The following is a 13,402-nucleotide window of genomic DNA, read 5'->3' as shown; positions in this document are numbered from 1 at the left end:
GTACTGCTCAAAATGATTAAATTGTACTGCCCATAATTCCTTCCAGAGAACTCAAATTCCCTTCACATGTACCTTGTACTTCCGTGGAATATGAGTTTCGTACTGCCCGATAATAATAATAATAATAATTGTACTGCTCGAAGTGAATAAATTGTATTGCTCGGATTTATTTTAAAAGAACACAAATTTGCCTCGTACTTCTATGGAATATGGGTTTCGTACTGCCCGACAATAAAGAAGTTTTTGTACTGCTCAAAATGATTAAATTGTACTGCCCATAATTTCTTCTAGAGAACTCAAATTCCCTTCACATGTACCTTGTACTTCCGTGGAATATGAGTTTCGTACTGCCCGATAATAATAATAATAATAATAATTGTACTGCTCGAAGTGAATAAATTGTACTGCTCGGATTTATTTTAAAAGAACACAAATTTGCCTTCTACTTCTGTGGAATACGGGTTTCATACTGCCCGGCAATAAAGAAGTTTCGTACTGCCTGTGCGCGGTGGCCATGTCCATCTCCGTCGGAGCGGCGGCCGCCCCCTTCTTCTTGCTCTGCTTCTGCTGCGGCTGCGCATGTGTTTTCTTGGCGGCGCGGTTGTCTCCTCCGGCGGCAGCGCATAATGCGCTGGTCCTGGGCTTGGGCTTGGCGAGGGTCGGCTGGAGGAAGAGGAACTTCTCCTTACCGTTGCTGTGGGAGCGGCCGCCGGAGCCGAGGATGTCGCCCAGGCGGAACCGGCACGCGGCCTCGCCCGTGCCCGTGGACGCGCTCTTGGGGAAGGCAGCCGGCTCGCGCGTGGGCGACCCTGGTGCGGACCGCGGCGCCCACGCGCAGTACGTGTCCGGCGAGGGCGGCGCCATCACGGAGGTGGCCGAGGCCAAGGCATCGTCCTCGTGGGCCTGGCGGCGGTGGAAGACCGGGTAGGCCGGGAGGATGCTGCCGTGCGCGAAGAGGTCGTCGGTCAGCGCCTCCCTGCCCGCCGGCGCCAGCGGCCGCGCGAACGCGAACTTGAAGTTGTCGCCGCTGGCGTCTGACGCTGCGTTGTCGTCATTGTCGTGTTCTTGCTGGTAGTCCTCCTGCGGCTCTGGGAAGGCGTCGGTGCCCTCCTCGGCGTGGTCCCCAAAGCTGAGGATGGTGGCGAGGCGCGCCATTGCTGCGGCCGTGGGCTGCCTGGCGGTGGCGCTGTACTAGCTAGCTAGTGGTAGCGAACAGCGGCCCGAGGAGGGAGAGTACGGGATCGGGGGTGGGGAGGTGGCGGCGGGATCGGGGATCTATTTTCGGGATCCTTATATAGGGTCTTGCCTATTGTAGAATATTATTCTACAATCAATTGTAGAATAGACCCTATATATATATATATAGGGAAAATCCATCCTACCACCCGGTGGTAGTTACCCCACATGTCTCATATACTATCATGTGGTACTATATATACTATTTTATTATTTTAAATATGTTCATATACTATATCTAAGATATTTCAAATCAAGTTACATGAAAAAATTGCATATGAGCCCATAGTTTTTGTTATATTTCTAAAATACGTACATATTTGTACGTAAAAATGAGCATACTCAAAAAATGGTACATACTACCTAAAAATTAGTATATATAGTACCTAATCATTGTTATATACTACATACTACACGTACATTCTCCCGGTTCCGGCAGATACTACATACAACATACAAAACGCAAGTGGTGGTAACTACCACTACTTGTAGGAAACATTTGTCCTATATATATATATATATATATATATATATATATATATATATATATATATGGCTTCTGCGCAGTATCTCCATCATCATCATCATTATCAGTAGATCCTACGTAGGTGAGTTAGGATGCACTTGATCCCAGAAAGGTATCTATCCTTCAAAGCAGAGGAGTGCTTCAAACTAACAACAGTACATAATATCCAACAAAATAGGGTCATGCAACAACAGCAGAATACATGGCTTAGTCTAGATATCAGTACGAATCAAGTTGTGCATATTTTCTATTGGCATGAACCACATCGCCGCATGTCGGGTTTGCAAAAGTCATCCATCGCATGGAAGCTTGATGCCTTTCACACACTGAAAATTATCTGGCAGCAAGTTGTGTCGACGATTCTCTGGATATGGTGATTCACGAAACCCATGGTATGATGTGTAAACAAAGTCCCCCTGGAGAATGGAAGTTGCATAGCACAGTAATCATCGCCAGTGATATGATCGATGATTGGTTGGATGATCGGATAATTGAGCCCGAGGAACATGGAGTGGTTGCCGAGGCGGTAAACCAGCCTCTAGTTGAATACGCGTGGCACAACGGAGCTGGGATCTTTCTCGAACATGAAGGAGCCATAGCCATCAATGTCACGAACGCCCTAGGCATTGTACTCCATGTGGTTTGATGTAATGGTTTGGTCAATTTGGTACGTGCGAATGAGCATCAAATGACCGCCGTCAGCTGAACGAGCGATAAACCACCACCCATCGGCTGGTATGATTCCAGGTCCTGGAATCATCAAGGCCAGCGCATTTGCATCTGCTGCAACAATTCTAATTAGAGACCAAAAGGACAAAAATAAACAATCATGTTCACAGTATGTGTGGAATTAAAATTATTATAACAGTGACACATGTCATAGACAGAGAATTGCAATGCCGTGGTCATAATCATACCCCAAGTTAAAAAAATAAGCCAATGGCTTTCATATTCTAGCAATATGTCATGTCTCAAACATCATGTAACAATGAGAGGAAAATAGCTATGACAGGGCCTACTAATATTCTACCATAGCACTTACTACTATTCTCATATCAACTCGAAGCAATAACATGTGTTGTTATAAAAAATTTGGAAATGAGAGTAACATGTAGCAATCATGAGATTATGCTCATAATATCTATTCTAACAATCATTAGATGCCAATTGTTCTCATATCAACTCTAACAATAACATGTGTGGTCATAAAAATCTAGGAAATGAGAGAAACATATAGCAATGATGTGGTTATAGACATACTATCTATTCTAAATTTGTAACAATGCACAGGCAGTCGTACTCATAAGGTAAATATGAGATGAGATAGAACAATTACACGACAATAGATTCCACCAGTATAGGCAGCCAATCTGTGCGTCGACCGCGTAAATGATGCCATCGTGCACTATAGCATCAGACAGAAATGTTGCCTCAACAGGATTGACGATGAGCCATAACCATGTATGGCGACCGGATTCCAGATAGACTAATCCCATGTTGAACAAGGGAATGAGCTTGCAATCCATGTAGTCTTCTGATGGTGTGGGCACTTCACGGATTACAACTTTCAGCAAACAGAGGTCGAGCCAAAAGCTTGACGTGTCTCGTGTGTAGTAGTCAAGAGTGTCCGACGGGCCGCGAGGCTTGATGGTGGCGATATCCAATGAGGAAGGGTGATCTCTCAACGGGTGTAGATATCCACGAGACGCCACGGACTACCGGATTGGTGGATGAGGACGATCTAGTTGGCCTTCATGCCCACCCAGTAGTGGTCGCGCATGAAGGACAGGTGGACGGGTAGTGGTAGCATGTCAAGGGGCACCACGGAAACCTCCGTACGATCGTCAAGTCGGTGTCTGGACCACCTGCGAGGATCGGGCATCAGCAAGCAGGGTGTCTTGAAAAGACCCGACCGGTTGGAGACGAGTAGACGGTACAAAGACACCGAGCATGCAGCCAGACGGACGGTGCTGAGTAGGTCCATACGATTACAGATCTGCTCCAAGAGAACATCGGGGAGGGAATTCCAATCGCGGTTCTGCGTGTCAGTCGGTTCTACCATTGGGGTTTTCGGTGCCTGCGAGCCAGCGGGGAAGTGGATTCGGGCGGGCGAGCGAAGAAGCTTCTCCTCGTGTGGCCGAGCAGTGAGCGGGGGGATATGGTACGCGCGAGCTACCAAGGAAGATGGCGTGGGAGGGCGAGCAGTGAGTGGGTGGAAATGGTGTGCGGCCGGCGAAGGGGAAGAGAAGAGGAAGAAGAAGAGAGGAGGAAGAAGAGTGAAAGATGGGGAAGAAAGTGCATTATACCTCAATTCTACTAGTACTACTACCAGGATATACCGTCCTTCGGAGTGTAAATAGTTACACCGATGACATGTGGGTCTACCTCAAGAGGGCCCATATGTCAGTTAATGAAGGAGAGATGTGTGTAGGCGTATTTGCGTAAGCATGCTCTACTGGCAAACATGATGACAGTACTGGGTAAGGCTGATTTAGTAACACCAACACGCTGGTTCAGCTTATTAATTAAGTTTCCCATCTGCTGCAGCGTGTATTGTCACTTCACTATGAAGACTAGTTGAATATTTATCTCTGACCGAGATGGGGAATAATTGATCGCCAAGACTTCCTATCTACAGTATCCCTATGCCTCTACGCTCACTTCACTCATTTTGCTCCATACGTAGTCACTTGTTGAAATCTCTAAAAACAAAAATACTCCATATTTGGGAACAGAGGGAGGCTTTTACTCCGTATTTGGGAACAGAGGGAGTATCACCATATGGAGGGAACAAAGGAAGCTTGAAATATGAACATGTCAATGGGAGGGAGTAAAAGCCGCATGCATGCATGCAACATGCAACACTCACACGTACACATGGACGCACGCAACACTCATGCACCCATGCGGCACATAGCACACGATGCAACACACACGCTCATGCTCAAGTGCTCAACCTACTCCCTACGTCCGTGAAAGAATGTACATTTAGAGATTGACACGTTGACTAGGGCATAATTAGCGCCCCAAAAGTAGAATACTTATGTGTGCATGCGACCATTGAGAGAAGAAGATTAAATGAAGGTTGTTGCATGTTGTAATTAAGGATGGACATGTAGCCTATACCTAGACCACAAGTTGGTGTATTAGTCAATCAATATCGATTTAGATTAAAGGCTAAATGCATTGGAAGTGTAGATGTACACTCTTTGTTTTTAGCCAATGTACACTCTGTTGGAAGACCGAGGGAGTACACGTGCATGCACTCACATACATAGCCAGGGTGGTTCACGCGCAAGGGTTGGACTCCTGCCGCGCCTGCGTAAAGTTTTGTTTAACTGATTTCTTTGGTCTACCAACTGACTGGTGGGACCCAGAAACCAGGAGACAATTTAACAAGTCAACAAAGTGCCACGTTGACTATGTGGCCGGTCAGTAGGGTGCAATACGGTGCTCTACGATGAGCTAGTGATCGTAAAATCACCGCAAAACTATATATAGTGACCGTAAAGAGCATATTGTTACATACATTGACCGCCATTGTATTTTTCTCGTTTCAAATTAAGCCATATTAGCCGAAAAGGACACAGTATGGACTAGTACTAGTATTGCTTTGATGTGTCCCGTCAACTCGCCGAACGAGGAGAAGCTTGCTTACTACGCCTCTCCCTCGCCCACGCGCGCGGTGGCTCGCGGGACGAGGAGTGGGTTTTCACTATAGCTCCCTCTCCCTCTCCCTCTCCCTCGCCCTCGCCCTCGTGGTGGACGTGTAGCAGTTCAATCGGTGTCATATTGCCAGAAGCATATTGTACTGTAGTATCATCATTGTTGGACCTTCCGAAGAGGCGAAGAGCCAAGTGTAAGGTTCACACGAGTATGAACTATTGAACCTCCCGAAGAGGCAAAGAGCCAAGCGCAAGGTTTTATAGGAGTTGTCGTCCTAGTAGGAGTATACTACAACTATAGTGAATGATGCTACTATATGATGCCGCCACATCACCTATATCCAAAGTTGTGCCACCTTTTTTTCTCAAAGAGTGTGTTGGAGCCCGTTCAACAACCACACAAGTTGCACGTACACATAACGCATTTACTAGCAATAAATTCTAAAGTACAAATGTCAGTATGCCACACAAGTTCATCTCCAATTCATGTGCTAAATTTGTGCATGACTAGTCTAAATATATTCACGACGCTACCATTCACAATTTACCATACTCCACTTACACGTTATAGATGGGCTACATGTCCTCCTCCAGGTTCCAGTTGCAGGTGTTCTTCATGGATGGCACGATCCATAGCGGTGGGTGATACGTCTCCAACGTATCTATAATTTTTGATTGCTCCATGCTACTTTATCTACTGTTTTGGACTATATTGGGCTTTATTTTCCACTTTTATATTATTTTTGGGACTAACCTATTAACTGGAGGCCCAGCCCAGAATTGTTGTTTTTTGCCTATTTCAGTGTTTCGAAGAAACGGAATATCAAACAGAGTCCAAACAGAATAAAACCTTCGGGAACGTGATTTTCTCACCGAACGTGATCCAGGTGACTTGGACCCTACTCCAAGAAGTGCCAGAGGCGGTCACGAGGGTGGAGGGCGCCCCCCTGGGCGCGGCCTTCGTACCTCGTGGGCCCCCTGACGCTCCACCGACGTACTCCTTCCTCCTATATATACCTACGTATCCCAAACGATCATAACGGGAGCCAAAAAACCTAATTCCACCGCCGCAACCTTCTGTATCCACGAGATCCCATCTTGGGGCCTGTTCCGGAGCTCCGCCGGAGGGGGCATCCACCACGGAGGGCTTCTACATCAACACCATAGCCCCTCCGATGAAGTGTGAGTAGTTTACTTCAGACCTTTGGGTCCATAGCTAGTAGCTAGATGGCTTCTTCTCTCTTTTTGGATCTCAATACAATGTTCTCCCCCTCTCTTGTGGAGATATATTCGATGTAATCTTCTTTTTGCGGTGTGTTTGTTGAGACCGATGAATTGTGGGTTTATGATCCAGTATTATCTATGGAAAATATTTGATTCCTCTCTGAATTCTTTTATGTATGATTGAGTTATCTTTGCAAGTCTCTTCGAATTATCCTTTTTGGTTTGGCCAACTAGATTGGTAGTTCTTGCAATGGGAGAAGTGCTTAGCTTTGGGTTCGATCTTATGGTGTCCTTAACCAGTGACAGAAAGGGTTGCAAGGCACGTATTGTATTGTTGCCATCGAGGATAACAAGATGGGGTTTTTATCATATTGCATGAATTTATCCCTCTACATCATGTCATCTTGCTTAAGGCGTTGCTCTGTTTTTAACTTAATACTCTAGATGCATGCTGGATAGCGGTCGATGAGTGGAGTAATAGTAGTAGATGTAGAATCGTCTCGATCTACTTCTCTTGGACGTGATGCCTATATACATGATCGTTGCCTAGACATACTCATAACTATGCTCAATTCTGTCAATTGCTCAACAGTAATTTGTTCACCCACCATAGAATATCTATTCTCTTGAGAGAAGCCACTAGTGAAACCTATGGCACCCGGGTCTATTCTCATCATATCAATCTCTATCGCTTTATTTACTTGCTTTGTTTTTACTTTGCCTTTTAATTTTTACTTTGCATCTATCTATCAAAAATACCAAAAATATTATTTATCATCTCTATCAGATCTCACCCTCGTAAGTGAGCGTGAAGGGATTGACAACCCCTAATCGCGTTGGTTGCGAGTAGCTATCGTTTTGTGTAGGTACAAGGGACTTGTGCCTGGTCCCCTACTGGATTGATACCTTGGTTCTCAAAAACTAAGGGAAATACTTATGCTACTTTGCTGCATCATCCTCTCCTCTTCGGGGAAATCCAACGCAGTGCTCAAGAGGTAGCAAGAAGAATTTCTGGCGCCGTTGTCGGGGAGGCTCACGCAAGCAAGTCAACTATACCAAGTACCCATCGCAATCCCTATCTCTCGCATTACATTATTTGCCATTTGCCTCTCATTTTCCTCTCCCCCACTTCACCCTTGCCATTTTACTCGCCCTCTCTCTCCCCATCTCCTTCTTTCTTTTCCATTTACCTTTCCGTTGCCATGGTTGAATCAAAAAGAACTATGGGTTTTCTCCCGAACTCTAGTGCCTTGGACAACCCCTCTATCCTCTCTAAGCTCATAAATAATGATGCTATAGAAAGACCCACCGGGGTCTCCAATGAGAGCTTGAATAATCTTGATGAGGATGACCCTATAATTTTTCGTTATTTACTTGATTAGTCTCTAAAAGATGTTTGGGATAGGTTACTTAGGATTCGGGCTAGTTATGTACCACAATATCAAATTGAAATTTACCTAAAAAGCTTTTATGTTGGCTTGTCCGCTTCCTTCAAACAAGTTTTAGATTCCATCTTTGAAGAAGGTTTTCTTGAAGGGGATGCTATAGATATCTATGAAAAAATTGAAACTATATTTGAGCACCCCATGAATGATAAGGTTGAATCAACTACCCTCTTGTGCTTTTATCAAAATGAAATTATTAAAGAGATGAAGTCTAGTTTAGAGGCAAATTTCCGTAACATGCTTAATCTTACTTCTTCCATTAATGACCATGTGCTTACCTTAAATAGAAGATTGAATGCCATAGAGAGGAGATCATCCTCTCCGAGTGCCAAAGATGGCAATACCTAGATCTATCCTTGCTTTTATGCCTAGCTAGGGGCGTTAAACGATAGCGCTTGTTGGGAGGCAACCCAATCTTATTTTGTGTTTTTTGTTTTTGCTTCTGTTTAGGAATAAATAATCCATCTACCTTCTGTTTGGATGTGGTTTTATGTTTTAATTAGTGTTTGTGCCAAGTAGAACCTATAGGATAACCTACGATGATAGTTGATTTGATTCTGCTGGAAAACAGAAATTTTAAACGCACGAATAAAATTTTGTTAAATCACAGGAACGTGCTTTTGCGTTGATTATTTTTTCTGATGTTCAATAAACAAATTGTCCAGGACTTCCTATTTTGATAGAATTTTTAGAGTTCCAGAAGTTTGCTTTAGTTACAGATTTCTATAGACTGTTCTGTTTTTGACAGAATCTGTTTTACGTGTGTTGTTTGCTTATTTTAATGAATCTATGGCTAGTAAAATAGTTTATAATCCATAGAGAAGTTGGAATACAGTAGGTTTAACACCAATATAAATAAATAATGAGTTCATTACAGTAACTTAAGTAGTTCTTTGTTTTCTTTCTCTAACGGAGCTCACGAGATTTCTGTTGAGTTTTGTGTTGTGAAGTTTTCAAGTTTTGGGTGAATTCTTTTGATGGATTATGGAACAAGGGGTGGCAAGAGCCTAAGCTTGGGGATGCCCATGGCACCCCCAAGATAATCCAAGGACACCAAAAAGTCAAAGCTAGGGGATGTCCCGGAAGGCATCCCCTCTTTCATCCACTTCCATCGGTAATTTACTTGGAGCTATATTTTTATTCACCACATGATATGTGTTTTGCTTGGAGCGTCTTTTATTATTTGCGTCTTTGCTTGTTAGTTTACCACAATCATCCTTGCTGTACACACATTTTGAGAGAGCCATATATGAATTGGAATTTGTTAGAATACTCTATGTGCTTCACTTATATCTTTTGAGCTTGATAGTTTTGCTCATAGTGCTTCACTTATATCTTTTGAGCGTCATAATTTTTGCTCTAGTGCTTCACTTATATCTTTTAGAGCACGGTGGTGGATTTGTTTTAAAGAAACTATTTATCTCTCATGCTTCACTTAGATTATTTTGAGAGTCTTTAATAGCATGGTAATTCGCTTAATGTTAATATACTTGGTTTTCAAGATATGTGGAACTTTCTTTTGAGTGCGTTGAATACTAAGATAAGTTTGATGCTTGATAATTGTTTTGAGATATGAAGATGGTGATACTAGAGTCATTCTAGTTAAGTAGTTGTGAATTCAAAGAATACTTGTGTTGAAGTTTGTGATACCTGTAGCATGCACGTATGGTGAACCGTTATGTGATGAACTCGGAGCATGATTTATTTATTGATTGTCTTCCTTATGAGTGGCGGTCGGCGACGAGCGATGGTCTTTTCCTACCAATCTATCCCCCTAGGAGCATGCGTGTAATACTTTGCTTTGATAACTTCTAGATTTTTGCAACAAGTATATGAGTTCTTTATGACTAATGTTGACTCCATGGATTATACACACTTTTTCCCATCCTTCCACCTTTGCTAGCCTCTTTAATACTGCGCACTTTTCGCCAGTATCATACACCCACCATATACCTTCCTCAAAACAGCCACCATACCTGCCTATTATGGCATTTCCATAGCCATTCCGAGATATATTGCCATGCAAATTTCCACTGTTCCGTTTATTATGACATGCTCCATCATTGTCATATTGCTAGCATGATCATGTAGTTGACATTGTATTTGTGGCAAAGCCACCGTTCATAATTCTTTCATACATGTCACTCATGATTCATTGCATATCCCGGTACACCGCCGGAGGCATTCATATAGAGTCATACTTTGTTCTAAGTATCGAGTTGTAATTGTTGAGCTGTAAGAAAAATAAAAGTGTGATGATCATCATTATTAGAGCATTGTCCCAAGTGAGGAAAGGATGATGGAGACTATGATTTCCCCATAAGTCGGGATGAGACTCCGGACCAAAAAAAGTCCATAAAAAAGGGAAGAGAAAGGCCCAAATAAAAAAATGAGAGAAAAAGAGAGAAGGGACAATGCTACTATCCTTTGGCCACACTTGTGCTTCAAAGTAGCACCAAGATCTTCATGATAGAGAGCCTCTCATTTTGTCACTTTCATATACTAGTGGGAATTTTTCATTGTAGAACTTGGCTTGTATATTCCAATGATGGGCTTCCTTAAAATGCCCTAGGTCTTCGTGAGCAAGCAAGTTGGATGCACACCCACTTAGTTTCTTTTGAAGAGCTTTCATATACTTATAGCTCTAGTGCATCCGTTGCATGGCAATCCCTACTCACTCATATTGATATCTATTGATGGGCATCACCATAGCCTGTTGATACGCCTAGTTGATGTGAGACTATCTTCCCTCTTTTTGTCTTCTCCACAACCACCCTTCTATTCCACCTATAAGTGCTATATCCATGGCTCACGCTCATATATTGCTTGAAGATTGAAAAAGTTTTGAGAATGTCATAAGTATGAAATAATTGCATGGCTTGTCATCGGGGTTATGCATGATTTAAATATTTTGTGTGGGGAAGATGGAGCATAGCCAGACTATATGATTTTGTAGGGATAACTTTCTTTGGCCATGTTATTTTGAGAAGACATGATTGCTTTGATTAGTATGCTTGAAGTATTATTATTTTTATGTCAATACGAACTTTTGTCTTGAATCTTTCGGATCTGAATATTCATATCACAATTAAGAAGATTTACATTGAAATTATGCCAAAGTATCACTCCGCATCAAAAATTCTTTTTTATCATTTACCTACTCAAGGACGAGCAGGAATTAAGCTTGGGGATGCCTCATATGTCTCCAACGTATCTATAATTTTTGATTGCTCCATGCTACTTTATATACTGTTTTTGACTATATTGGTATTTATTTTCCACTTTTATATTATTTTTGGGACTAACCTATTAACCGGAGGCCCAGCCCAGAATTGTTGTTTTTTCCTATTTCAGTGTTTCGAAGAAACGGAATATCAAACAGAGTCCAAACGGAATAAAACCTTCGGAAACATGATTTTCTCACCGAACGTGATCCAGGAGACTTGGACCCTACTCCAAGAAGTGCCGAGGCGGTCACGAGGGTGGAGGGCGCCCTCCCCTGGGCGCGCCCCCTACCTCGTGGCCCCCCTGACGCTCCACTGATGTACTCCTTCCTCCTATATATACCTACGTATCCCCAAACGATCAGAACAGGAGCCAAAAAACCTAATTCCACCGCCGCAACCTTCTGTATCCACGAGATCCCATCTTGGAGCCTGTTCCGGAGCTCCACCGGAGGGGGCATCCACCACGGAGGGCTTCTACATCAACACCATAGCCCCTCCGATGAAGTCTGAGTAGTTTACTTCAGACATTCGGGTCCATAGCTAGTAGCTAGATGGCTTCTTCTCTCTTTTTGGATCTCAATACAATGTTCTCAACCTCTCTTGTGGAGATCTATTTGATATAATCTTCGTTTTGTGGTGTGTTTGTTCAGATCGATGAATTGTGGGTTTATGATCTAGTATTATCTATGGAAAATATTTGATTCTTCTCTGAATTCTTTTATGTATGATTGAGTTATCTTTGCAAGTCTCTTCGAATTATCCTTTTTGGTTTGGCCAACTAGATTGGTAGTTCTTGCAATGGGAGAAGTGCTTAGCTTTGGGTTCGATCTTGTGGTGTCCTTACCCAGTGACAGAAAGGGTTGCAAGGCACGTATTGTATTGTTGCCATCGAGGATAACAAGATGGGGTTTTTATCATATTGCATGAATTTATCCCTCTACATCATGTCATCTTGCTTAAGGCGTTGCTCTGTTTTTAACTTAATACTCTAGATGCATGCTGGATAGCGGTCGATGAGTGGAGTAATAGTATTAGATGCAGAATCGTTTCAATCTACTTGTCTTGGACGTGATGCCTATATACATGATCATTGCCTAGATATACTAATAACTATGCTCAATTCTGTCAATTGCTCAACAGTAATTTGTTCACCCACCGTAGAATATCTATGCTCTTGAGAGAAGCCACTAGTGAAACCTATGGCCCACGGGTCAATTCTCATCATATCAATCTCTATCGCTTTATTTACTTGCTTTGTTTTTACTTTGCCTTTTACTTTTTACTTTGCATCTAACTATCAAAAATACCAAAAATATTATTTATCATCTCTATCAGATCTCACCCTCGTAAGTGATCGTGAAGGGATTGACAACCCCTAATCGCATTGGTTGCGAGTAGCTATCGTTTTGTGTAGGTACGAGGGACTTGTGCGTGGTCTCCTACTGGATTGATACCTTGGTTCTCAAAAACTGAGGGAAATACTTACGCTACTTTGCTGCATCACCCTCTCCTCTTCGGGGAAATCCAAAGCAGTGCTCAAGAGGTAGCAGTGGGCAATGGGAATCATTGTCGCAGCTTTCTAGTCTGGTTCCACACGATGGAGACTCATCCAAGCTGAAGCGGCATAAATCAGGGATAGCGTGTCCCAGCATTTCGTTCATCCGACGGTGCGCACTGAAGACATAGCCATGCTTCATGAACATCAGGCCATTGGTCTCATGCATGGAAGGTGGCATCCGCTTCACAATGGGGTAGTTGTCCCCAATGGAAAGCGAGTACTCTCCAAGAGTGTTCCTCGGCACCCACGTAGCATCACGGGGGTCGAACTCGGCACTGTTCATCTGGTACACGCGACATCTCAGATCTGGACACGTGGTGACGTACATAGTCAAGGTCCATGCATAATAATATTGTGCAATACTGTGCAGCAAATAGTACTACTCCGGTATAGAGCAAGTAAAATAACCGACTTATTATATATAGCCACTTGGCTACATGGATGAGATAGTAAGATATGGAAAAACAAAAATGGTGGCAGCTAGTGGGTTCAAGTCTTCAAGGTCCTAGCTAGCTATATGC

At 43.1% G+C, this 13,402-nt stretch overlaps 1 protein-coding gene across 1 annotated transcript in view; it reads right to left on the bottom strand.

Annotated features, from left to right (window-relative positions):
- Window positions 1-1,155, bottom strand: part of LOC119279531 — a 1,547-nt gene extending 392 nt beyond the window's left edge. Inside the window, exon 1 of the mRNA XM_037560745.1 lies at window positions 497-1,155. Coding sequence (XP_037416642.1) covers window positions 497-1,155 — 659 coding nt within the window. The remainder of the gene's footprint in view (window positions 1-496) is intronic.
- Window positions 1,156-13,402: the final 12,247 nt, after the last annotated feature.

Source organism: Triticum dicoccoides, chromosome 3B (assembly GCF_002162155.2).
Source record: "Triticum dicoccoides isolate Atlit2015 ecotype Zavitan chromosome 3B, WEW_v2.0, whole genome shotgun sequence".
Lineage (NCBI taxonomy): Eukaryota > Viridiplantae > Streptophyta > Magnoliopsida > Poales > Poaceae > Triticum > Triticum dicoccoides.
The sequence above is the reverse complement of the archived record's forward strand: the minus strand, read 5'-3'. Positions and strand labels throughout refer to the sequence as shown.